Raw genomic sequence first — 26738 nt, 5'->3', positions numbered from 1 at the left:
CAATAAAAAGGAATGAGCTATTCATATGTGCAATAACGTGGATGGATCTCAAAAACATTAGGCCCAAAATAGTAAATATGACATGATTTCACTTATATGAAGTTCTGGCACCAGCAAAAGTAATATATGGTAAGGAAAAAAATATCAGAACAGGGTTGCCTCTTGGAAGAAATAGGTAGAGGCAGCTATTGACTAGGAACGACTATGGGGACTATGAGAATTTTGGAGGTATGGTTATGTTCGGTATGTTAATAGGATTTTGCAGGTGTGCACATTTGTCAGAACTCAGGGAAAGTACAGTTAAGATTGTGCATTGCATTGTACATAATCTAACTTCTAAAACAATAAATAAATATTGAACTAGGGTTAATGTTATACATGTTGAAGTATTTAGAGGAAAGTATAGCAATGACTACAATTTACTTTGACACACATCAAAAAATTAATGGATGGAGCGATGACTAGACATGTAACAAAGTGGGGCGCCTGGGTGGCTCAGTGGGTTAAAGCCTCTGCCTTCGGCTCAGGTCATGATCCCAGAGTCCTGGGATCGAGCCCCACATCGGGCTCTCTGCTCCGCAGGGAGCCTGCTTCCTCTTCTCTCTCTCTGCCTGCCTCTCTGCCTACTTGTGATCTCTGTCTGTCAAATAAATAAATAAAATCTTAAAAAAAAAAAAAGACATGTAACAAAGTATATTATAATGTGAATGGTAGAATCTTGTTAATGTAAAATTCTTTTAATATTGCTCTGTTGGAAAATTTACAAGGCAAGATAGTAGAATCAAAAACAAACAATAGAAATTTTTTAAAAGTACATTCAATTTCTCCAAGAGAAAATTTTAACAAAATTTAATTTGTATTTTGGGAATACAAGAAAACTTCTGGTATTTACTGAACAATTAGTGTTTGATACATGCCCAAATTAAAAGGTAAAAATGATCCCCAACACTAAAAAAGAATAATAATAATCTATTGGAAGATCTTTGGCCTTTGACCAAGAAAGAATATAGGTTTTCCTGGCCACTTTTAAATTGATTTATATTGTTATAAGTTGTTTTCAGGGTGATAATTCTAAATATTTAGTGATTATAAATGGTTATAATGTAATGTCCATTTATCCCAAGAAAGTCTCAAGAATTCAAAAGCATTATTTGGATTTATATCCTTTCTAGGACTTTTGTACCTTGTTAAATAGAATTAGGTTTTTATAAATGATCTCTGATCATTTTTACTAACATAAACTTTATTACAGGGAAACTTTATAGTACTATAAGCATTATCCTGCTTTGATTTGCAAACACTGATTTCTACTAGTATGTGTATGAATATATGTGTGTGTTTGTATGTATTTATATATTCTTTTATATTTGCAAAGCTCTCAAGCATGATGAATGCTCTGCTGGTTATACATTACCTCCAGTATAGGGTTTCCAGTTATAATACTTTCCACGGAAAGGCATATTGTCAAAGTCTGCACACTGTTTCTCTCGAAAATCTCGGGCCCCCAAAGGACATGGCTAAAATAAAATAAAATCATAAATGGTATGATTGTTGAAAAATACTAAAACTAAGGGACAATGTCCCTAAAATTAAAATTGCCTGAATTCATCACATTAGCTCACTGCCTGATGCTGTAGCTATAACTCTGGCATTTACTTTACATTTACTTATTCTACAGCAGTATTCAAACTGATGTGTCTGAATTATATCTTAGCCACAGAATAAATAACTGAAGTAATTTATATGAAATTAAGTGTCAGATAGTTTCCTTATAACTTTATAGTCAGATACATGTCATAGTCCACTTTGCAATCAATCCATCAGGATTGTAAATACATATAAAAACTAGATGAAAAAACTAAAACACAAAATCTCTTTTGGTAACATTATTTAAGGTCCAGTTGCCACAGCTACTCCCAGCTCTTTATTTTAAGGAATCAAGAGGCAGGTTTGTAACACAACATTCAGCACTATTAATTGTGGTTTGGATCCCTACTACTATAGCTGTTTACTGTCTAGCCTTGACAAAAACCATATTTTAAGATGTGGAATGAACTGGGCAAATGCTAGTCCTCAAGTCTAAACACCTTCAAATTCAAGGAATTTGGACTTACTAAGATTTACATTTAATCTATGAACATCACGGAAAATAAAATACTAAATTAGTTAAAAACTTCTGCATGTGTTGGGTGGGGAGGAGAGAAGGATGTTGAGAGGGTGAAGAGAAGGTTATTTGTTTTCTAAAAGTTTGGAATGTTTCATCTACCTGAATTTTTTAAAAATTCATGCCAATGCAGCCAGGTCTAGATTCCAAATACCACAGGCCATCCTAAATTCAATCTTTAAATTCACAAAAAATTAGAAGTATAACTTTTCACAATGTTTGAGCAATATGACCTAATTTGACTCATCTTTTAGAGTTCTATAGTTGTAGTACCTAAAAGAATCACTGCTTTTAATAAACTGATGGAAAAAATATCCTGCTCACATAAGGAAGAATAAAACAGGTCAGGAGATAAAATTCTTAATTGTGAGTAAGTGATGAGTAGATTAAACTCTCAGAGATCAATCAAGGACTTTTTACTGCCCTCCCTTGGATGTCTACATTTACTTTATACAGTTTTCTGAGGTTAGTATATTATAAATGGTCCCTTGAAGCATATAGTCATATGGTCATTATTACTTCCTATATATTGTGGTTCAAATCTCTACCATATCAAGTCCAAAGACTCAAATTCAGGCACCTGGATAACTCAGTTGTTTGAGCTACTGCCTTCAGCTCAGGTCATGATCCTGGAGTCCTGGGATCGAGCCCCACATAGGGCTCCCTGCTCAGCGTGGGGTTGGAGGGGTGGTCTGCTTCTCCCTCTAACCTTCCCCCTCATGCTCACTCACTCTCATTCTCTCTCTCTCAAATAAATAAATAAAATCTTAAAAAAAAAAGCCTTAAATTCTGAAAACAGTCAATAGGTCTATGTTCCATTGTGAGCCTCATATTATAATTTCTGCACATTAAAGTTTGACACTGCAATATCAAACCCAATGATTCTGCTTGTCAAATAACCCTTCTTGTCTTTGAAAAAAATGAAAAGTGACTATTTAACATAGGCTACCTAGTGCATCATGCTGGACAGACACACTTCCGGGGTGTTTGTTTCACCGCGTGCCAATCTTTGCATCAAAGAAAAGCCATTCTAGACACTTTTTCAGGGACTCCCATTCAAGGATGAAAGTGGTTGGTGGCTTTGCCATGTAGCAAGACTAATTTTTAAGCAAACATCATCAAATTAAAAAAAAAATACAGTTACTTTGAACTCTAACTACAAGTTTTCCGATAAAACTTAAGTATTTGTAAAGCACCAACCACTAAAACATTCATCCAAGCATGGCTTTCAGTCTAGCTGGAGAAATGGGACACAAATGGGAAAACAGCAGTGCTGTCTCAGGCAGTGAGTATACCACAGCACAGCACAGGTGGCCTATAGGTGCTCCATAAGGTAAAAGATCCATGTGTCACATGATTTGTGTAGGAGGAAAATCGTGAGTATAGCACAATTACAAGTACTGTAAGTAATTATTTTTTATAATATTATAAAGTATTATAGGAATTGAGCTAGGTGAGAAAGAATATTTCTAGGGCGTTAAAACTATTAAGAAGGAAGTGAAGTAAAGCCATGGTTACAGGAAGGAGAAGGTCATATGTTGGGAATAGTTCCATCGTAGACAAAAGAAACTTATGAAGTAATAAGAGAAGATGACATTTCATAGAAAACCACTGGTACATTAAAAAAAAAACCCTGAATTAACAAACTAAGGCATTATGAAGACTATTTACTTAAAAACAAACAAACAAAAAATCCCATTCTTGACTATCTTGTAACGAATCTCCTAAATACAGGCAAAGTGAAAAGTCTGACAGGAGGATATTATAGTTTAACAAGACACTTGGATAATGTTTCATAAAATTTCTAATCTATATTCTTTCCTCTGATAACTACTCAGAGTCAGCATAATAAAGATATTAACAATGACAACAGCTACTTAGCATTTACTAAGCATTCAGCAAGTACCCATTCTATGGTACACTATTCAGAAGCCTATAGATATATTATCTATTTAATCTCTTTCAACACTCTTAGGCATTTGTAATTAATAATCCCTTTTGCCACGTACACTGGCTATAAACGTTTGCTTAGTGATAGTTTCAGGGTGTAAGGACACTCCTTCATCAGAATGGGAGCTTCCTTTGAACTCTGAATACTACAGTAACAGCATAAAGTTTTAGCTCTGTTAAGATGTCTAAAAACTTAATAGGAGTAACTGAGTTCCTGTCATTTCAGCTGCAACTTTCTTTTCTTCTCCAAACTACTTTTTCCTCATTTATAAAACAAGAGGGCTAAAAGCAAAATTTTGGAGTGTGACAAACCTGGATCCAATTCTAACTTGGTCTTTTATTTAATTCATGGCTTTTAGCAATGCACTCAATTTTCCAAACCTCATCTATAAGCTAGGGATAATACTAGGAGAGTATTTACCTCCTAGGAGAGGATTCATGTGCACTGTTTAGCTCTGTACCTGGCATAGGGCAGAAGTGAATAACTATTAGCAGCTGTTCTGGTCTTGGGTTTAGGCATTCTTAAGATTCATTCCTCACCTTCTCTTGCTCTGCTCTGTATCTCTGGGGAATGAACTCTGCAAGCTCCATTTCCCAGTCTTCTGTGTCTGCTGACTACTGAAATGATTCAGGCAATGAAGGCACTACTGGGAGAAGCCAGAGTATTTCTCTTTCTTTCTCTCCACCTCATGGCAGCACCAGAGGCAGAAGAATCTTTTTGTGATTTCAACTTCAGGTAATAGCACCACACTTACCCCATCCTTCCCCATCTCTGGCCCTATCCTATAATTCTATCCTATAATTCCAGCGTCTAGACTCCAATAAAACTACCCTCTTCTTTGGTCTCCCTGGAAGGGAGTGGTGGCATTTTCCTGTTGATGTTGATCTATGGGCTTGCCAGCCTCTTCCAACGTCTATGTAACCATTTTTTTTCCCATTAAAGTCCCTCTATTTAAATATTCAGAGAGGTTTATATTATTATGGTTGGAAATTTACTGATAAAACAATCAAAAATAATAAGGATGATGATGCTGATGAGGTATTTGGGAGACTGAATAGAGATTTATTTATTTCTATGTATTATTTTTTGCAGTTTATTGGTTAAGGACAGAGGATGGCCAACGTTTTTTGTAAAGGGCCACATAGTAATATTTTAGACCTTGTATGCCATACGGTCTTTGTTGCAACTCCTCAACAGTGGCATTATGGTGTGAAAGAAGCTATAGGCAACATGCAAATGAAAGGTCAGTTCTGTGTTCCAATAAAATCTTATTTACAAAAAGAGGTGACAGGGCCAACTTTGGTAGAGGAGATGGAATTTTTCAACCCTCTGATTTAGGATGGTAACATATTAGATACATATGTCCAGCAGCACTTTGAAGACTGACCAAACTCAGCAATTAATTTTTGAGTCAATACAGAATCATATACTTCTAAGATTATAATCTAATTTGCATAAGATGCTTCAATTTCCTCTATAATTATCCCTAAAGTGATCATGCAATCTGTACAAGCATCTATAGAAAAATCAAATACTTTTCAGGCAGCTGCAATTAACAGGTTCTTTCTTACTTTTAGCCCAAATCTATCTTCCTATAACCCTTTCTTCTGGGTCTACACTGAACAATCTGATCCCTAAACGTAAGGTATCTAGACCTTGACGGCTTTCATATGGGCACATCATAAGCTTATCATTAGTCCTCTTAAAACCAGCCATTAAGAACTGGCCTTAAATGTCTTTATTCTACTCAGCAAATGTGTCACATATGATGTAAGCTGTGGAGATAAAGCAATAAAACAGATTAGGTCCCTGCTTTCAGGAGTTCATTCTAGTTGGAGGTGAGAAAGAAGAAAAATAAGGGGATTGATGGTGAGGTGAAGGGGAAATTGTTTTAAAATAGTATGGTGTTGGGGCACCTGGGTGGCTGAATGGGTTAGGCCTCTGCCTTCAGCTCAGGTCATGATCTCAGGGTCCTGGGATCAAGCCCCGCATCAGTCTCTCTGCTCAGTGGGGAGCCTGCTTCCCCTCCCCCCCTTTGCCTGTCTCTCTGCTTACTTACGATCTCTCTCTGTGTCAAATAAATAAATAAAATCTTAAAAAAAAAATGGTATGGTCAGAGAAATTCTCTCCAATATGGTAGCCCTTGAGCAGAGAGTTAGAAGAAATGGTGGGAGTGATTTACACATCAGTGAGAAAAGTAAATAGTAAATACAAAGGCCCTGAAGAGTGTGTTAAGGAGCTTCAAGAATAGCATGGAAACTGTAGAAGACTTGGTCCCATGCCTTTCTGTTTCTAGAATATACCGGCTAGTTCTGTTAGAATTTACCAGCTGTTCTGTTTTTCTGATTTCAATGTTTCCTTCAGTGAATGCTCTGAATTTGCGTTTATTAGAAATTAACTCAGTAGGAGTTGTATATTCTCATTCCAAAGGAAAAGAGTGATCAAAGAAAAGAATAATTTCTTAAGGAAAAATTACATAAAATATGTTTTTATTTTATTTTATTTTTTTTTAGGAATAGTAGAGAGTTTAAAGAGTAATGCTTTTTAAATTGCTTAAAGGTAATAAATGCTGACACCATGCAAAAACAGTGGGCATAAGCAACCAATTTTTTATGTAAAGCCTGACAGGTTTTCAGCCTCCTGGTGTTAACACTAATCAAGGATCCTCTCCATCTAAAAAGCAACCAGCAGGATCCCACATAAATCCAGAGGGCAAAGCTGCAGGTCTCAGCATTTTTAATCTTTATTTCAAAGAAATAAAAAAAAAATTAATACTAGCATCTTTATCAGCACATTTTTTTTAACAGAGATATGTATGTTATTACCACATTCTCCAGACTATCTACACTTCCAATTACACTTTTTGCTTAAAAGCATCTCTTTTTGACTAAACTTAATACTCTTTATTGGTACATAAACCTAAAAAAAAAAAAGATAATTCATTGGGGCATAAAAGTTGCTATAGAAAGAAATCTCAGCTTCCGCTGACAAACTTTGTAGGGGCATTTCTATTACTGGGTTTCTAATCCTGGTTTTGTCCCAAAGAATAGGGTGACCTTAGCAAGTTGCAGAAGGCTTTTGTGCCTTCTCTCTTTCATTTGCAAAATACACCCAAAATGCCACTTAACTTCAAGAGAAATACATCCCAAAATGTCTTACAAAAGAGGACAATTCCATAAATAAGTGTTGTGTCTTTTTATCTGTAATAAAGTGTGAGAAGAAAGCTGAGCAAGAAAATTCTTTTTCCCCTTTCCCATTCCTCTCTTCTTCATAAAGGAGATAGGCAGACTGGCAGGACACAAGGATTTCTATGGCCTTGTGTAAAATTGCAAAATGAGCAAAACTGGCATTTTATTCTCCTACTTCTTTTCTCTATTGCCCTTTTCACCTTCTGCTGCTTCTTCCTCTCTTGTTTCCGCACTAAATGCACTTTTGCTTCTTCATCATTACACTAGACAACACTTCAACACTCCCCAAATTTAATTTTCCTCTTCCTCTCCAGGATGGCAACATACTCTTAGCTGGCTATACCCTATTAGTTTCAGGAGCATAAGTGGAATTTAAATTCCAGCCCCTGATCTGCTTAGCAAGTCACAGACCACTTGACATGGGACTGCGAAGAAAGGACCTTTTTATTTGTTTACCCAAACAGGCATAACTTTCTAAGTCATGCAATGACACAAGGGCTAACAAAGTCCTTGCTTCCACACCTTCTCTTAGAAGTTGCAAACAAAATTCCTGATTGCCTACTTATCAGGTATTGTATGATTATCTCACTAAAGTTAATCGCAGTATCCAGTGAATGTCTCAACCAGCTTTTGATTGAATCTTATCTTTTCTCTCCAAAATGTTTTCTAATTTTTTTTGTAGTTTCACTGTGTATTTACTTAAAAAAAAAAAACAAAAGAAACAAAAGCCTGCTAAACCTGTATTTGTCAAGGCTAACTAGAATCTAGCAGTCCTTTTTGATACCATAGTCTTCTATGCAAGTTTTCAAACTTAAATCTATTCCTGTATAACCTGAATTTAACTAAAATGCTATCTGTCCATAGTATAACTCTTTTCCCTAGCCTATGAAAACGTTAGGCAACAAACATTTACTTTGTAAATTTTAAAACATCCCTTTTAAAAACAAAGCAAACAAGCAAGCTCTATTCTGTGCTTAAAAGCTAGTCCTTATTTTTCAAAACGTGATGCTCACCATAAAATTCATACTAACCTAAAGATTAATGACACTTGCTCCTGTTACTTTTTTGCCATATATAATAATATAATAAATAGTCTATAAAATATTTATAAAAAATCCAGTGTTTGACATATAATCTGTTTTCTAATTATAACTTGGGACAGGGTTATAACGCTGTTATGGATCAACTCTGTACCTTGTTATCACTTACCCCACACCTCTCCCTGGGGGCAAGGTCTGTAGTTTCAGAATGTTCTCAGCTATCTGGTTCTGCTGCAGGGTAAGGTTAGACTGGAAGTAAGACAATGCCAAAGGTGACCAAACTCTTTCAGAGACGCTTACCTTGCCACACCCACCTCCCAAGGGCTACTACGAGAGCACTAAATCAGTACTCAGAAATCCCATGCCTGTCTCAATCCCTTCCATGGTACTAGCCTATTGCTCAGATTTAGTACCTCATTTTAAAACACTTAAAAAAATTACTTGTTCTTTCTCTTTATAAAAGTGATTTGAAAATATAATGAGGTTATGTATGAAAGTACTTTGTAATCCGCTCTGAAACAAAAATGTCTATAATATTATCTATACTCCGTTAAGTACAGATGAAGTATTAGGAAGCAGCACTGAATGTTCTACATGTGTTACATCTTTCATTTCTCCAATAGCCATGAGAAGTTGGATATAATTATACTCTATATAGCAGTTCCCTAAGGTTTAGTTATTTTGCCAAGACCAAACAGCAACAAGGGTTACAGTCAGCATTCAAACTTAAGTCAATCTGAATCCAAAATCCATGTTTTCCACTATAATCTCACCATGAAATATAGGCTATATTTTTCCACAACCAAAGGAGTATCACCTCTTAATGACTGTAAGTAAGGTCTTGAAGAAGAAAAAAATTGCAGAATAGCATGCCCCTCTAGAAAAGCTGACTAAGAGGCACCTGGGTAGCTCAGTGGGTTGGGTTCTCTCCCTCTGCTCAGGTCATGATCCCAGGGTCCTGGGAGGGAGCCCCCCCCCCCATAGGGTTCTCTGCTCAGCAGGGAGCCTGCTTCCCCCTCTCTCTGTCTCCACCTGCCTCTCTGCCTACTTGTGACCTCTGTCTGTCAAATAAATAAAATCTTTAAAAAAAAAAAAGGGGAGAAAAAAAAAACTGACTGAAAATACCTAGGAGAAATACCTGAGAAAATACTACAAAATCTATGCTTAAATTTTTGAACAGACCACAGATGACCTAGCAACCCTTCTGAGTCTATAATTTTTTTTAATAGTCTTGATGTGTAAGATAAAGGAGGAGATGTGATGTTTAAGATGCAACACAAATAAGACTTTCCATCCCAGCCTGAGTGAAGCTTAGGTATTTCACCAGAAGTTTTACCCTAGTTGTCCAGGTTGCTTTTACACAACCAACTTGAACAATGGAAATCTGAGTAAGGTAGAAGGGCACACAGTGACCTGCAACCCCCAGGCTGAATACAAACAGCCTATTAGGCAACCTACCTCCAAATATTTAAAAGCCATATACCTACACCCAGACACAGGTATCAAAAAAGGAAAGTTCCATACATTCCCATACCTCCTCACTTTCCCTCTTTAACTGCAACCCCCCACCACTGCCTCTTGGCAGACAGTCTCTGCTTTTCTCTGCTTTGCTGTCCTTTGTGGTATATGCCTCTCCCTTGTGGTATATGTGATAAACTTCTACCTCCTTTGTTCTATCTTGGGTGAATTCTTTCACTACCAGCGCTGCCAGCCTCCACCTAATCTGATCACCCCACACTAGTCACATCATCAAGCCTCAAATCACAAAAAACATACAATAGGAAAAGGAAGAATTTTTTTTTTCCTTTGGTTTTGGAGAGTTAGCTAAGGGAAAACAGGAAATTCTTTTTGGAAATGTAGATATGTCTTTTATTATGGCATTATGATTTCCATAAAATTCTTCAAAATCTTAAAAGGGCCAATCTATTATCTATTAGATTAGCTTATGATCTAAAATATCCTATTGTAGTTGCTATTTTAATGGTGAGATTGAACTTCATCCAATTCTACTCTATATCTATAAAAAAGCTCCTGGTTTCTCAGTAACTTCAAGATGAAAATCATTTTAATTTGTTCCTGCTATAGCTATTGTCTTTATATGCTGTTCTGTCCTAGAGACCATCATAGGGATGTCAAAGAAAGAGTCCTTGTCCAGTTGCTTCTGAAGGCTTCTGGGGTGACCAATGATGATGACCTAGGGAACAAACTGCCTGTCTAACACATCCTAATGCCGATAATCAGCTTCAGAGTCTAAAGTGTGAATACCTTTGGTCTCTAGGCTAATTAAGTTGCTGTTGAGACTGGTCAGGCCAATTTTACAGCTGGATACAATTTTCTGACCTATTTTTAAATTTTTAAAGATTAAGATTCTTTTCTTTATAAGTTGCCTCTTCTGTCTCTGGGGATCTTTTTCTTTCCAACTGGGGTAAATGGGACAGGAAATAATGGGAACATTGTTCCCTTTCTACTGGAGAGCTCTTGTCTTTCTACCACTCCTCTATCCTTCAAATGTCTGTGGTGGGAATTAAATCAGCACTGGGGAGAAGGTGTGGCTGTCTTGTTTTTGTGCTAGACACTTTTTAAGACTACTTGGCCTACAAAGTTTCTTAGTTTAATTTTCCTCTAACTTAAGCAAAAAGAGTACTGTCAGCCTTGCATGTTTCAATCTGATTCACCAGTGTGGAGATCCCTGTAGGAGTATCAAACTTCAAAATAGCAAAGTGTTCTTTTGTGATATATCTCCTTTTGTTGTCGCTATTAGACATTATGAAACTTAGAAATGATAGTGTTTGCTTGTTTACTCAGGTCTCTAAGAACTCAGGGTAAAATGTGTGGTCCATCTTAATATGTAGAAGGAACTTATGGTACATATTTAAGGTATTGATTTAGTTAGCTAAATATTATTTTCCTTGTCCTTGGATTTTCTAATGTATTCTATTTTTCACTTATGATTTTAATGAAGCTAATCCAACTCTAATCAGAGAGTACTTACTAATAATGTTAAATAATTATGATACATAAAAAGTGAGAACTAAGCAATAATCTATAGTACTAGTTGGCCAATCACAGAAATGAGAAGGTCAAGACTGCTATACTACATGAGAAACTGACAGGCTATGAGGAATGGGTTGTAAGATCTTAAAAAGAATATAAATAGGTTCTATCGAACACATGTGAATCAGACTAACATCCCCTAGATTTTCTTTTCTTTTCCTTTCTTTCCTTTTTCTTCCTCCCAGAGAGAGAGAGTGCAAGTGTGCCTGTGTGCACGAGCTAACATAAGCAGGTCCTGGGGGTGGGAGGTTGAAAATGGGAGGAGGGGCAGAGGGACAGAGACAATTTTAAGTAGGCTCTACATGGGGCTCAATCCTAAAACCCTGAGATTATGACCTGAGCCAAATTTAAGAGTCGGGGACTCAGCCCACTGAGCCACACACAGATTTTTAAATTTTTTATTATAATGTACATTCTGAGCATAAATTAAATAGCATAGAGCAAACCTCAAAGATTCATAAACAGGTACTCCTGCCATTTGACTGCCTAACATGATCTCATTGTGTGCAAAGATTTGAAAATCTTTCCAGAATCATTTGAATTTATTCTTTATTCCCTATTTAAGTCTCAAGAAAAGCTCTTGGATCACAAATTACAAACCAAAATTATGCTTATGAATTGTTCCTAGTTTTTGACTGTCAAGTTGATTTTTTTTTTTAAGATTTTATTTACTTATTTGACAGACAGAGATCACAAGCAGGCAGAGAGGCAGGCAGAGAGAGGAGGAAGCAGGCTCCCCGCTGAGCAGAGAGCCCTATAGGGGCCGATTCCAGGACCCTTTATACCAAAACTTTAAATTAGCATGTTTTTTTCTGGATTTTTGTTGAAAGAATAAAAATTTACAATATCTCAGCAAACCAACTCACTGAGTAGGAGAAGAAGAACTCTCAGAATGGGAAGAAAATACAGTTAAATTAATGGGTCTGGTACATACTGAAGGCTCAGTTAATGTACTAGTACCACTACTACTTCTGTTGCTGCTACTTCTACTAGTAAAGATGGGAAGTAAAAGAGCTCTGAGCAGACATGTGTGGTATACCCAGGATCTGTCACTCTCTACTTTATTGCTAACAGAATTCTGCTTTATGCCCAGGAATCTACCTTTCAGGAAAGGTGATCTTAACCTCATTTTACGGGCAAACTTGGATTAGTCTAAACCAATTATGGTAATCCCATTCTTTTTGCCCATGACTGGTTTAAAATGGGTATGTGGTCCCAGGCCAATAAAATACAGATGAAGTCTGCCAAGCGATCAAGAGAGGAGCTTTGGTAAGCGCTTTCCTTATAGGGAGGAAAGAGAAACAATAGTGGTTTATCTTATCTCTTATGTAGAATATTGTCCGGACAAAGGTACTTTAGGTGCTCTGATGCTCCACTACCATTTTTGAAGCCCCCTTTCTCAAAGAATTTAGCTTTCAGACATTTCCCTCACTATCTTGTCAGTTATTTGCAGATTTTAAAGTGATGTTTTAAAACATGCTTATTCAATAATTTTTAAAAAGAGTTCTGTCAGAATAATTTACTCTCTCATTACCAAAAATGGAGATATTCTGCATTTGTTTCCAAAATGATCTAAGATTGATTTGTTTGAGAACTTTAGATATAATATTTACAGTCTTTATAACAATTATTATTTTTCTACTGAAGAACTAGACTATGCAGCTCAATGCTATCTAACACACCTGTCATGAGCAACATGCTGCTATAAAATTTAAATTAATTAAACTTAAAAGTTTGGCTTCTCATTTACACTAGCCACATTTTTTCTTTTTTTTTTTTTTTTATTAAGTAGCTCCACACTTCGCAAGGAGACCAACGAGGGGTTTGAATTTATGACCCTGAGATTGAGACCTGAGGTGAGATCAAGAGTCAGACACTTAACTGACTGATCCACCGAAGCCCCCCAACACCAACCATTTTCAAGTGCTTAATAGCTAATTTGGCTACTGGCTACCAGTCTGGACAATGCATATATAGAACATTTCTATCAATGAAGAAAGTTCTCCTGGACAGCGCAACTAGATTATGTGTTCTGAAAGTTTAAAATTTCATATATTAGATTATACTTTAAAGTCCCAATCTTATAAACTTATGTTGAGACAGTTTTATTAACTTAGCATGAAACTAAATTTCAGTGTGATAATTGAATAGTCTCATATTTTCAACTAGTAGAGTCTAGATTGGTGAAAAAAAATTGTATTTCCATGATATTATGTTGATTGTATCATTTGCTAAAAGCTGAAACCCAAGACAAAGCTGGTAATAGAAATGTCAATCCACCAACAGCAAGTTCTACAATTTGAGCATCTAAAACAAAGTTCATGGGTAAAAACCAACAAGCCTGATATGTCTAGTACTTTTTTTTTTCATTTACTTATCATACATTATTCATATTATAGTACCTATCTTATTAAAGTGGAAATATGTGCCTGCCCCTATAAATATATAACAGAAACAGATATGCATTGAGATATAGGTTTGCCTTTCTCATTCCTACCTAACACAATCTGATATACAGTAGATACACATTTATTCTACCCTTATGTAAGACTTCTATTCTTCTGAAATTCATGCTATATATCATCCAAATCACTATCTGGCTTCATCATTCCTATTAACCTCATCATGGCCGTTTTCTCTCATTTATTAAAGGGTCAGATACTTGGTTCACAGTCTAGGCTTTAACATCATCCTGAGTGACCTCAGGATGGGACCTCATCTGCATAGAAAACTTCCCAAATTTCCCAACCTTGAAGATCTTTGAACTCCTTCATCTCTGCCCAAAGCTAGGCATGCATTCCCTTGGTCACACTGAAGATCTGTCATCATTGAGAAAAATCTCACTTGTCATATATGAAATCCAGTGCATTCCATTCTCTGAGCCCAACACCTTCTATCTCCCTCACCCTGTTTCTTTTATTACATTGGTTCTTCAATTTTTATGAATTTTTGAATTTAGGTCCTTAATTTTCTCCTCTTAGCCCTCTTTAGACTCCACTGCCAAAGCAGACTGCATGGCTCAGCACTTCAGTCATTCCCACCAGTACCCTTAAATTCTTTCTGAACCGTTTATTGTTCTGTTGTAGTCTCACTTTCTCCAATCCATTCTCATATAAAGTATAAATCTGAGGCTAAGTTTTTGAACAGTGTCTTACTGCCTCAGTAAAGATCATGCTGTTTAACCTACAAGACTTGCATTTAGTTTTCCTTCTACCTAGAATGCTCTTCATTGTCGTTTTCTTCTTTTCTGGTCAGCTCCTATTTGCCCTTCATATCTTTACCTTCCTATGGGAAGAAATCCTAAATCCTTAATTAGGCTATGTGCCCATTCTATGTGCTTTTATAGTATCTCATACTTATTCCATCATATCATATATTTATCACTCTGAGCGGTGATTATCTGCATTTAACTGATTTCCCAGGAAATTATAAGATCCTTGAGAGTAGATGGTCTTTCTTACTCTAGAACAGTCTGAGATATAGTAGGCATTCAATGGTTTGTTGAATGAATGAATAAATAATGCTGATATCTTGAAATGATCATTATAATTGAAGCCACATGTTATTACTTCTATGTTACATACAAATGTAACATAGAAGTAAATATGATCAATAAGCTACAGAGTATAAGTATGTATGGGAGAAACAGAGCAGGGTAAGAAAGATTAGGAGTCTCAAGGTTGTAGGGAGTAGGGAAAGTTGCAATTATAAATATGGTACTCAGCCTAGGCCTCATTGAGGTGGTGACAGTTGAATAAAGGTTAGGTAAGAGAGTAAGTCATGTAGATATTTTGTGAGAAGAGTACACAAGGTAAAGGAAATGGGCAATGCTAAAGCCCTAAGGTGGGAGCATGCCTGATATGTACAAGGAAGGAGGCCTGTGTGGCTGGAGCATGGCTATTGAGGAAAAATAGTAAGAGATTAGTTCAGAAAAGTAATGGAGGACTAGATAGTATCGTCTTTGCAGGCCTTTCTAAGGACCTAATGGTAAGACATGAGTCTGGAATCATGAAAGAAATCTGGGCCAAAAATATAAATTTGGGCGTCAAATGCATATGAATGCTATCGAAGGCAATGAAACTGGATGAGATCACCAAGGAAATGAATACTGATAGTGTACAAAAAGGGGCAAGGACTAGGTCCTGGACACTCTAAGAAGTAAGAGAAAAAGAACAGGAACCAGCAGAGGAGAATGAGAAAAAAACAAATAGTAATAAAAAAGGACAACCAAAAAGTTGTATGTTGTGGAAGCCTACTGACTACCAAGTAAGATGAACACTCAGAATTGACTATTAGATTTAGCAACATGGAAGTCATCTGTGACTCGACAAGAGCATTTTTAGTAGAATGATGGTGGCAAAAATCCGACAGGAACAATTTTAGGCAAGAATTCAAAGAGGTAGTGGATATGGTATAACTCTTTTGAGGAATTTTGTTTCAAAGAGAAGAAAAAAAATGGGGAAAGAACTGGCAGGTGTTTTGTTTTGTTTTTAAGATAGGAGAAATAACAATATGTTTGTATGTTTATGGAAGAATCCAAAAGAGAAGATATTGAAAAAATATCTACATATTTACATAACCAAGATTGGTTATATTAAATAACCGAGAATTAAGATAGGAATAGCTTTGCAGAGTATGACAGTGAGGAATACTGTGTTAATACCCTGAGGACATGAAATTAAAAGGTGTGATTTTTAGGTAGGAGGGAGGAAGAATGATCTGAAAGGGGTAATAAGATATTTTAAAAAGTCAATCAAAAAAAAAAAAGTCAATCAACTTCCACTCATTCAAGAGCTAAGGGAGAAAATACCTTTAGAGGGCTAATATTTTAAGTATCATTAGAGGACAGCCAGTTTCCATTAGAACAACAAAGTGAAGAGAAGAAAAATTCGAAGACATCAAGATAGAAGGGCTTTTGCTGCCAATGGATCATGAATTCCTAAAGGCACACAAGAAAAGTTTCAGTAGCTGGGCAGAGATACAAAACAGAAGATGTGATATGCAGAACTTGATGGGACTGGACAGCAAGAGATGAGGAATGATGTGGGAATCTTGGGCCTCTTACAGTGGCAAACATAAAATAATCCGATTTTACGGGCAAATTAAGATTAATCCTGGTGAACTCAGGAAAGATAGTGGTGGTAAAGGCGTGAGTGTTGGGGGACCAAGTCCTTTTGGAGGACCTATGACTGACTTTCTCTTAGTACCATTAGGGGAGACTACATTTGCTCCTAGTGCTGGAGCTTCCCCTAGTCTCCTGTTGATCGAATTTCTGGACATGAAGCCTGTTCCATTCACTATTAACAATTAAAAAATTCATGTGACCATCATACACATGAATTTATGACCAAATAGCTTATAGTTTTAAAAATTTCCCTGCTCTAGGGGAAATGTAAGCTAATTTTTCATAGCAAAGTTTGGTTTTACTTACATCTGTGTTACAGGAGCGATACCGTTTCCTTTCCCCAAGGCAATATTTTCCACCTCCTGAAGGTCTGAAAACACATTTTGTTAAACATGTGAATATATCTGTCTACATAAAGAGTATATATGTTACTTGATGAAAACATATTAGCATTTATTTTAAGAAAATATAAAATTTGACATTTTACTAGTTATTAAAATAACAATTTTCCTGGTGATTGTTAGCAATAATGATTATGGTTGTTGAACATAAAAACTAAGGCAGTTTGCTATAAATAACTTTACAAGACTCTTGTCATGATTTACATTCTTAAAAAAATGCAATTAAATAAGTTTGTTTTCTAATAATCATAGTAAGCAGGTGCTCAGTTCAACACAATGAGTTTATAATCACTTACTTATAATGAAAAACCATTTGAATCATACTCAACAAAACACATAATCTGATGCTATCTGTTCACCAAATAGGAAATAGTAAGTTTAGTATTTTTTCCAGACTGGAAATGAGAGCATATTAAGTAACTCTCTGGAAATAGTTTCATTTCAGAGTAAATAATGCAGAAATGAATTTCAATCTCATTACATGAAGTTTGAAAAATTACACCTAAAAGCCAGATGGCTTTGCATTATATAAATACTGTATATTATACTCTAATTAATGAAAAAGATGTCCAATATCTGATTCACATAAATTAATTTTTTAAGTATTTAACATCAGGGAAAGCTACATGCTATTATTTGGGCACACTATCTTAAATGGAAACAGCCAACTTCTTTTAAAAGAAGTCCAAGTCATTCTCTTAAGGATCTGGGTATATTACTTATTACCATAGAGGTTTATAGTTTTGGTTACTAATGTATAGTAGCCTGCAGTTGAACTTGGGTAATTACTCTGTACTTGTTTGAAAAAGATCAAGTATAAGTATAATTTCAGCTTACTGGTAGTCAGTGGAATAATTAAAGTTACATTTTGAATATATTTTGAATGCCGGTGGATACTGATTCTAAAAAGGAAAAGGAATGGCCCAGTTTATTCAGCTAGGGAAAAATGGTTTGGTCAAAAAAAACAGAGGCATGCGGATGATGGTAGCATGACTGGTTTGTGAGTGGGTGACAGTGAGCTAGCCTTGTTTAGCAGAAAGATAATAATGGAAAGAAAGCTGGGGAATGGAAACACAGAACAAATGTAAAGGGAAATAATTTCAAGCTATAAAGAGTAAAAGAGAAGAAAGATATTTAGAGAGGGGAACCAAAGAGAGGGATCTATATAATACTATATATTAAGTAATATATAACTACCCCAGAAAGGGAAAAAAAGCAGAAGGGATATTATAAAGCCATGCTGCACCAAACATTAGTTGGGGAAGGAGGCCTACAACCTGAGCTTTAGACAAAAAAGGGGAGCACTTGATATGCACCAGGTAAGGAGCAGTTCAGTCTCCGAGCGGATAGGAAAGTCTAACTGCGGGACTGGTCCACCTGTAATGGGCACTGGTGGGAGGGAGAGGCAATATGGCTACCAAAGAATACTGATGGGGCTGGCCTTTCGCCAGGGGGACTCTGACCGGAGAAAAAGAGTGGTGGGAGAGGAACAGTCTGACCTGCATAAAATAGTCACAGGGAGAAATGTGGTGGCAGCTCCGGAAGATGATTAATAGGGGCATGTGAATGGAAACTATTTTAACACATGGGCAGTATTCTTTTCATTGTGATTTGTGATGCGAATCAAGGCATTTCAACCCTTGAAGTGCTCTCATTGGTCCTTTTAATACTAATGTAGCAGTAATAATTTTATGTGACATGTGAAAAGACCGTAGGTTTCCTGGGAATAATGGTAATGTGGCTAAGAGCAGACCTGGATTCATCCATAATTCAGTAGTTTTCGGAGGGGGAAATCTATCTGATTATTACTAGATTACAAGTCTGGCTATACCTGGGGTAGATACACAATGCCATTCTTTTTCTTTTTCTTTTATTTTTAGTTGCACAGTAAGGGGGAAGGAAGAAAAAGAGTGTCTAACAAGGCTCTTCCACTCTCCTGTGCCTATTGCTTGTTCAGAAGACAAACACTTGGCTCACTAGTGAAACGTTTTTACAGATAACATGTGAAACCACAGCTTTGAATCATTTCCAACTGTGTCTTTTTGTTGGCTCCGGCTTACTTTAGCTACTTACGCTGGACTGTCACAGTGTCTTAGGGATGAGGAGACGCCTCCCCCGCAGGTCCTGCTGCACTCTCCCCATAGTGACCAGGGACCCCAGCCCCCATCTATGCTCTGGGGCCAAGTGCCAAAAGGAACACAATCTCCCTGATAACACCACTGCAAGATTTCACAGAAAACACAGAATTAGCTTTTAGGCAGATAGAGCTATCAGGTTAGAAATACATAAGGGTCAGGCAATGACCAATTATAGGCATTAGCATTCTCCAATAGATAACAGACTGAGAGTTCTTTAACTGTGTTTAGACAATGGTGAAGGTGCATGTGATTTGCAAATTATCTTTACCTAGGCAATGATTTATAAATCTCTAAGATGTACCAGAAGTCTAGAAAGCTTGACTTGACTTCCTTTTTTCTTATTTTGCTTCCTCCAGAACCCTAGTGTTTCTCACTAAAGAGAACTCAAAAGTCTTTTTTACATATTTTAGCATTAAATTTTTTTCTTTATATTCCGCTATTATTAGGCTCATGGAATGATAACGCAATATGGAAAGTTCCCCAGTAAGGAATTTTTATGATGGTAATTGCTTTTACTTTAAAAAAAAAAAAAAAAAAAAAAAGGCTGGTTGAGGCTACACTAGTAAAAGAATGTGTTGTGGCATTTCATCAGCATGAGCCCTGCAGACATAATAAAAGTAATGCCAAGATACTAGGGACAGGGTACAAAAAACTCTTACATACACTGACTAGCCATGTGTATGGTGCCTGCATGAACATGTGTACTGGAATTCATTCAGCTTTACTCTGCAGTAAACCAACCACACATATTGCATGTAAGTAGAGAGCCAGGAATAATTTATCAAGACGCAGACATCGCATAATCAGCTCATAACTCTAACATGATAAATCTTATTTGCAGAATATGGTAAAAATGAAAGCCTTTTTTAAAAAACAAGCATTGCTAGGCTTTTATCAGTGTATTTTCTGAATTATCAAATTTTGACAAACCATACTGATGCTGTGAAAGTCATTTGTTTATAATAAATAACAATAAGAAACATTATTAGAGTTGAATAACTGGTAGCAATGTCAGATTGTTACATAAAAATTCAACTTTATATTAAAACGTAAAGGATTCTGATACACAATGCTTAGAAAGTAATGAGTTTATTACACTACTTCCACATAGCTGGAATTCTTTCACTTTTCACCATTTGCATGGCTAGCACCTCAGACAAAACAGGCAAATGGAATAGCTTCTTACCTGTTCTCTATGCCTCTACTTGTTTTTACCCATAATCAGCCCATTTTCTAGTAAGCATTCAGAGAGGTCTTTTAAAAAACATATTGTCACATCATGTCACTTTTGCTTAATGACTGCAGTACTTTCCTAGTTCCCTTTACTCTGGTCAGGAGTGGACTTTGTGATCTGACCCCTGCCTCCTTCTCCAGTCTTACTTCCTCTAGCAGATTGGACCAGACCACTGGACTTCTTTCTTTTCCTCAATACATTAAGTTTGTTGCCTCTTTTGGGTATTTGCATTTGCTGGTCCTTCTGGGAAAATTTTTCTCCCAATTACTGATGTTGCTGTCGTCTCATCATTCGGTCTCAATCAAGTGTCCTTTCATCAGAGAGGTTTTTCCTTGACTACCCTTATTCTAAAGAGGGTACCTCTCCACTCCTTCTCACCCACCCACCTCCAACTCCATAGTGTAATAGAGATTACATCCTCCTGTTTTAGTTCCTTCTTAGCACTTACCACTATTTTAAATTATTCTATTTATTTTTCAAATCACCTCTCTAGTATTTGTCTCATTTCATTAGTATGTAAAACCAGGAGATGCACATATGGCTATTTACTTATTTTAAAAATTTTGAACATAGTACCATCCTCACTTTAGGCCATTCATCTATGCTTTGAAGGGGAAAATTCAGCAATGAATCTAAGCTCACAAATAATCAAGTTATTCTAGCAAAATATATCCTGACAGGCAGGGTAGCATGATAGTTGAGAACTGAGACATGAATAAGAACTGAGATACTGAATAAATAACTTGACCTATCTGCACCTGAGCTTCTTCATAAATAAAAATGTAAATAATAATAAAGCCTATAGCATGTGAGAGTAAAAAAACATAATGTGAAGAACATGGTACATCAGGAGTAAAAATTATCTGATATGTGGTAAGAGTTCTGTAAATATTAGTAACCATTGGGCAAATTCCTTAATTTCTCTGGCTCTCCATTTTCTTATCTGTAAAATGGGAATTATAATACTATCCCTCCAGTAGGGTACATAAAGTGATTAGAACACTGGTTGTCTCATATTATATCTTCAACAAAATTAGCTAGTATCATTATTAAAATGGAATGCTCACATGTAGGAAAGAGGCTTATGCAACTGCAGAGATCTAAATGTGGTGTGGACAGCACTCATATCCTTCCAAAGTCCTGGAGAAAGCTAAGTTCCTGCCAGTCCTGGATGATGATGATGATATTGAATTCTTGGAAGGCCACACAAATCTTCCAGAATATGGAAAGAAATCAATAAGCACCCTTAGGAAGATTTGTTTCTCTCCACAGTGAATGATACACATTTATCTCTTCCTATAGCTGATGGATCTCAGCATTTTTTTAACTTGTTGACAGAATTTTTAATATCCTTTATTATAAAAAATTATTTAAACTAAAAAGACAAAGCCAAAAACAGTCAATCCATTTCTCCCACCCCTGGCAATCACCAAATTGTCCTCTATGAGCCTGTTTTTTGTTTTTGTTTTTGTTTTTTAAATAGAAATATACTGGGGCTCCTGAGTCGCTCAGTGGGTTAAGCCTCTACCTTCGGCTCAGGTCATGGTCTCAGGGTCCTGGGATCCAGTCCCACATCAGGCTCTCTGCTCAGCAGGGAACCTGCTTCTCCCCATACCCTCTGCCTGCTTCTTTGCCCACTTGTGATCTTTAAAAAAAAATACATATATATTTAATATACAGCATTATATAGCCATAACTATGCTATTCAAATTTAATTAAAATTCAAAATTCAGTTCCTCAGACCCACTAGCCACATTTCTAGGGATCCATAGCCTCATGTGCCTAGTGCTTATTATGGTGGACAGAGCAGATACAGAATGTTTCCCCCATCACAGAATGTTCTATTAGAAATGCTGACTGTCTAAAACAATGTCTAGCTGGTAGTAGATACACAACAAAAATGTACTGAATGAATGAATACATTACTTAAATTATAGAATTCTGTGCTCTATTCTGGTTACTAAATGTAAGGAAGGAGATACCAAGGGTAAACAAAAAGTTAAATTCATCTTCGTTTCCACGGTAGTTGCACTCAGCCAATTTCAGTAGTTTTAACAACATAAAGGAATTTTTTAGAGAAGTACTAGCCAATTAATTATTATTTGTCCTTCAAAAATTAGGCAAGATAAAGCCAAAATTGATTGTTTATAAGGCAAAGCATTCTGATCCCAAGTCTAATAAATATTAAAGTAGGATATTATGAAAGATAATTATGAAAATTTTTGTTTTATGAAAATTACCATGAAGAAAAAAAAACAACTGTCCAAAATGGCGAACCATTGTAGTTGGCTGAACTGATAATACAGTATCAACCCTGAGAGCAGGGCTACTAATAACGTACTCCTGAAAGGGAGAGAATATTTCAGCTGCCAGGCTACAGTTTACTTAATTGATTTTGAAAACCAACCATTTGTACAATGATATCCCAATTGTGTTAGGCCTTCACCTATACAAAAGTCACAATTTGGGCCAAGTAATATCTATGCCTGCATTTATTTTCCTATGGGAGTTAACTGAGCAATGTAGTACTAACCAACAATTACTGATTTTGTTCCCTGTGGTTTCAATTAATGGCACATAACACTTTAAAAAATTACAAATCTTAAAATTTACCCATTTTTCACATTGGAAATTTAGCATTATTGATATCAAATAACATTCAAATTTGATTTTCTATTTATTTTATATAATCACAGAGTTGCATCTAAAGCTCAGAGGGACTTTGAAATTCATGTTATCTAAATACTTCATTTATTCATAGGAGTAAATCAGAACCTTAAGGAGGCTGACTTTCCCAAAGTCACGTTGGACAGAAAAAGGATTCTCTGTCCAAAATACACAGAAATCACTGAGGAAAAAACAATGTAGGTGTAAGATTATATATTACAAGCATATTAGACTTAAAGTATACTGGACTATCTTTACTTCATAAAATACAAAATAACTCTAGAGATAAAAACTCTTCAGTACAATTGTACAGCAACAAGTTATTTCAGACCTCTTTGAGTATTCTTATAATTTATAGATAAAAACTTTATTTTTTGCATTTTTCAGGGGACAGGGAAATGATGAAGGCCATAAGAATCCTGAAAGAGGTAGGTTCCAAAGTATTTTATAATATTGTTATATATATTTCCTAGATGCTTACAAAATACAGGGCAGGGAGAGAAGTCACATAAATTCACTCGTTTTCCTTTTAAAACTTACACTTAAGGTAAAAGACAAACACAATATTTAGTCTGTAGGATGTTCCTCAGTTCTTATCATAAATTAGCATCTACACAGCAGTATTTCATAAGTCACTTACAGAAACTTTTATTACAAAAATTCATGCTACTGAATTATACCTATTCCATGGAGTTATAACATAAGAGACAATTGTATCATCAAGTTAAACAACAAATATTAATGGCTAAAAAATGAAAAATTAAAAAAGTAATGTAAGTATCAGTCATCTAGCAGTTGACAAAAGGCTAGTGTTTAGCTTAATAACCAGCTAACAACTTAATTAGTTAACAAGATAATTCAGTCTTGTGTAGTCTGTGTTACAAACCTGAGTTCTTATTCTAGCAATATCCCTGAGCCAAAGCAAGTAATTTGTTTCTTCAGATTCCCTACCTATAAAGATAGGGAGTAACTTTAGTTTTCAAATCCAATGTGATTTGAATTAGGACAACTTCAGAAATTAGTTCTATGCAGACATGCCTTCAAAGAAATTATAAATCTAACAAAGGACTTGGTTGATATTGATCTCTGGCAAAATGGTCTTTTGAGTTTTATTTTGTTTCTCCCTGTCTTATACCTACAGTAAAGGATTTCTTTGGAAATCTTGCTATTTCTCTGCTCCAGCACTGGTAAATATCTTAACATAGTACATGGATTTTAGAGAAGAAACTTATTTAACTTAATAATAAACACTTTAAGAAACTTCTAGGGAACTTCATGTGGAACAAGTTGAGCTAATTTTCTAGATTATTATATTAATCAATATACACCAAGACTTTAATGTAAATCATAAGTAATATAATTAGATTACACCAAATAAAGCAACTTGAAGTATATAAAACCTATAAGTGCATAAAGCTGAGAATTTTGAGTGTTGTATTTTCTATTTTCTTTTTTTTTCTATCTGTAGTTGCTAAACTTGTAAAAGCTCTATTTTACAGGCAGAGAATTTTACTTCATTTCTTATACTACGTAAGTTAAATATTCAGATGAAGACCAGCCTCAAAGGTTATATCCAAACTAGTAATTTTGGACTGGTCTAAATGTCAGTTTTGTTACTTCAGCCTAAATTTTCTGGATAAAATGGGTAAATTTGGCCTTCTTTTTGCTAATTCAGGTATGTTTTTTTTTTTTTTTTTTTTTTTTAATATTTTTTTATTTATTTGACAGAGAGAGAGGTCACAAGTAGGCAGAGAGGCAGGCGGAGAGAGAGGGAGAAACAGGCTCCCCACTGAGCAGAGAGCCTGATGTGGGACTCGATCCCATGACCCTGAGATCATGACCTGAGCTGAAGGCAGAGGCTTAAACCACTGAGCCACCCAGGCGCCCGCTAATTCAGGTATGTTAAAACAGATTCAGAAAGGTGATAGAAGTAAAACTATCACATTTCAAGAGCAAAATCTCATATTGCTCATTCTTGCTTTTCACATTCCTTCTAAATAAAATAAATATGCTATTAAAATGATCTAGAAAGATGATACATTCCACTGAGACTTTAAAAGTTTGCTTAAAAAAACACTTACCCATTAATAAACAACGTCTTTTGATATTGGACCACTCAATTTCATGATCCGTCAGGGAATTATGTTCAAACAAGATATATTACAAATCAGACAATGTAAATGAGAATTTGTCAGAATTCCACAATGCAAAATTTCAGGATGAGTATACACAGTATTTTAAAGTATATATAATATATATTTTTTAATGAGACTCATTTAATGTTATGATTATGGTACATCTTGTACCATAGCCAGCACTTTGGGTTCAGCCAGCATCTGGAATGAGAGCCCCTAAGGAAATCCTAAGATTTTGAAGGAAGTGATATTGGTGATTCAATACGGAACATTCTTCCCACATCAGAAAAGCTGAGAGTTGGAGCACAGCACTATTAAAAGCCTTATCTTTCCACTGTGCAGGTGCAGGAATGCAAAAGCTTATTTCAGCCCAAATTCTAAATCAGAACTTGTCATCCCATACTATTTAAATTTCTAGAGCAATTGAAAAGAATATTGTTTTTTCACTTCCTGTGTTTATAGTTTGGGACCCAGTCAAAACATATATTCTACTCTCAAGTGAATTAAGATCTAGGGCTACAAATGTCCTATTACATATCTAGTGCTTTAAAAGGGTATATAATAATCCTATTTTAATCCAGTCCTATGCTTCCCATGCAAAGATACTAGGAATCAATGTTATGTAGGTGTAGGCCTAAATACTGGGCTATATCTCTAATTGGTCTTGTAGAATCATTAAATGAACCTTTTGGCAGTAAACCAAGTATTAGAAACTTCTTTGGTCATCATCAGACCTTGCAAAGATTGATTTTTGATTTTCCTTAGTATCCTGCTCAGTAACAATGCCAAAACTACTACCAGAGTTTTTACAGTCTAAATTTTTATTATTTTATCATGTATGGCATCCCTCTGATTCCTGTGCAAAGAGCTATTGTTGATGCCATGACTAAGGAAAGTTCTTTTGGCTGAGAGCTATCTTGATTGATTTGTAGGAGTGTGACCCGTGGACGCACAGTGCCAGTGCACCGTCCGGGCTCATCAAATTTCCTCCTTTGGTTAATGCTACTGTCCCTGAGCACATCCATTCAGACCATATGGTTCTTATTCAATACTTGAATGGCTTATTCAGGCAAACATCCAATGGCTGTAATAGCGATGTCAGACCCCCCAGGACTCACGCAAAGATCAGTTTTTAATTTTTTGGCCATATTTCTTACTCCATCTGCTAAATGTGCATGGAACAGTTCCCATGCTTACATGGAACATTTGTGGAACTGAGCCCCCGGGCAGGGATCCCATATCTTTTGCAGCCAGAGTTTGACGAGATCATTGTGGATCCAGTCCTCTGGATATGTCTATGCTATCACTTGAGCAATATTTCTCCCCTCCCCCAACTTTTTTTTTTTAAGTATTTATTCAAAAAACTATGAGCAGCCTTGGTTTTATCCTGCTGGCTACATAGAATATAGGTTTTTTATTGTTCCTTTTGAAGACAGTAGTTTTGAAATTCAAAGTTAAGATCAGAGGTCAGCCATGGGTATTCCATTCATGTTTCTGAGACACACACACTCATGCTTATACTTCCCTATGCTTGTTAGTGCCAGTTAAGATAGTCTGGTGAAGAATTTTCTGCCCACCATCATCTAAAGTTGAAAAATAGTAAGGAAATGAATGATGATGCCCTAGTAATATACATTGGCA

At 35.9% G+C, this 26738-nt stretch overlaps 1 protein-coding gene across 5 annotated transcripts in view; it reads right to left on the bottom strand.

Annotated features, from left to right (window-relative positions):
* ADAMTS6 (ADAM metallopeptidase with thrombospondin type 1 motif 6) overlaps positions 1 to 26738 on the bottom strand; it is a 315702-nt gene that overhangs the window by 72087 nt on the left and 216877 nt on the right. For 4 of the 5 annotated variants that reach the window (XR_006817804.1, XM_046000877.1, XM_046000876.1 and 1 more), the window contains exons 13-15: positions 18997 to 19142; positions 16829 to 16892; positions 1415 to 1517 (exon numbers count right to left, since the gene is read on the bottom strand). Coding sequence is in view for 4 of the 5 variants with exons in the window: in XM_046000877.1 (XP_045856833.1) it covers positions 1415 to 1517; positions 16829 to 16892; positions 18997 to 19142 (313 nt within the window). In the remaining variant the exon portion in view is untranslated. The remainder of the gene's footprint in view (positions 1 to 1414; positions 1518 to 16828; positions 16893 to 18996; positions 19143 to 26738) is intronic. The other variant, XM_046000879.1, reaches the window with a different exon arrangement.

Source organism: Meles meles, chromosome 3 (assembly GCF_922984935.1).
Source record: "Meles meles chromosome 3, mMelMel3.1 paternal haplotype, whole genome shotgun sequence".
In the NCBI taxonomy this organism is placed as follows: Eukaryota; Metazoa; Chordata; class Mammalia; order Carnivora; family Mustelidae; genus Meles; species Meles meles.
The sequence above is the reverse complement of the archived record's forward strand: the minus strand, read 5'-3'. Positions and strand labels throughout refer to the sequence as shown.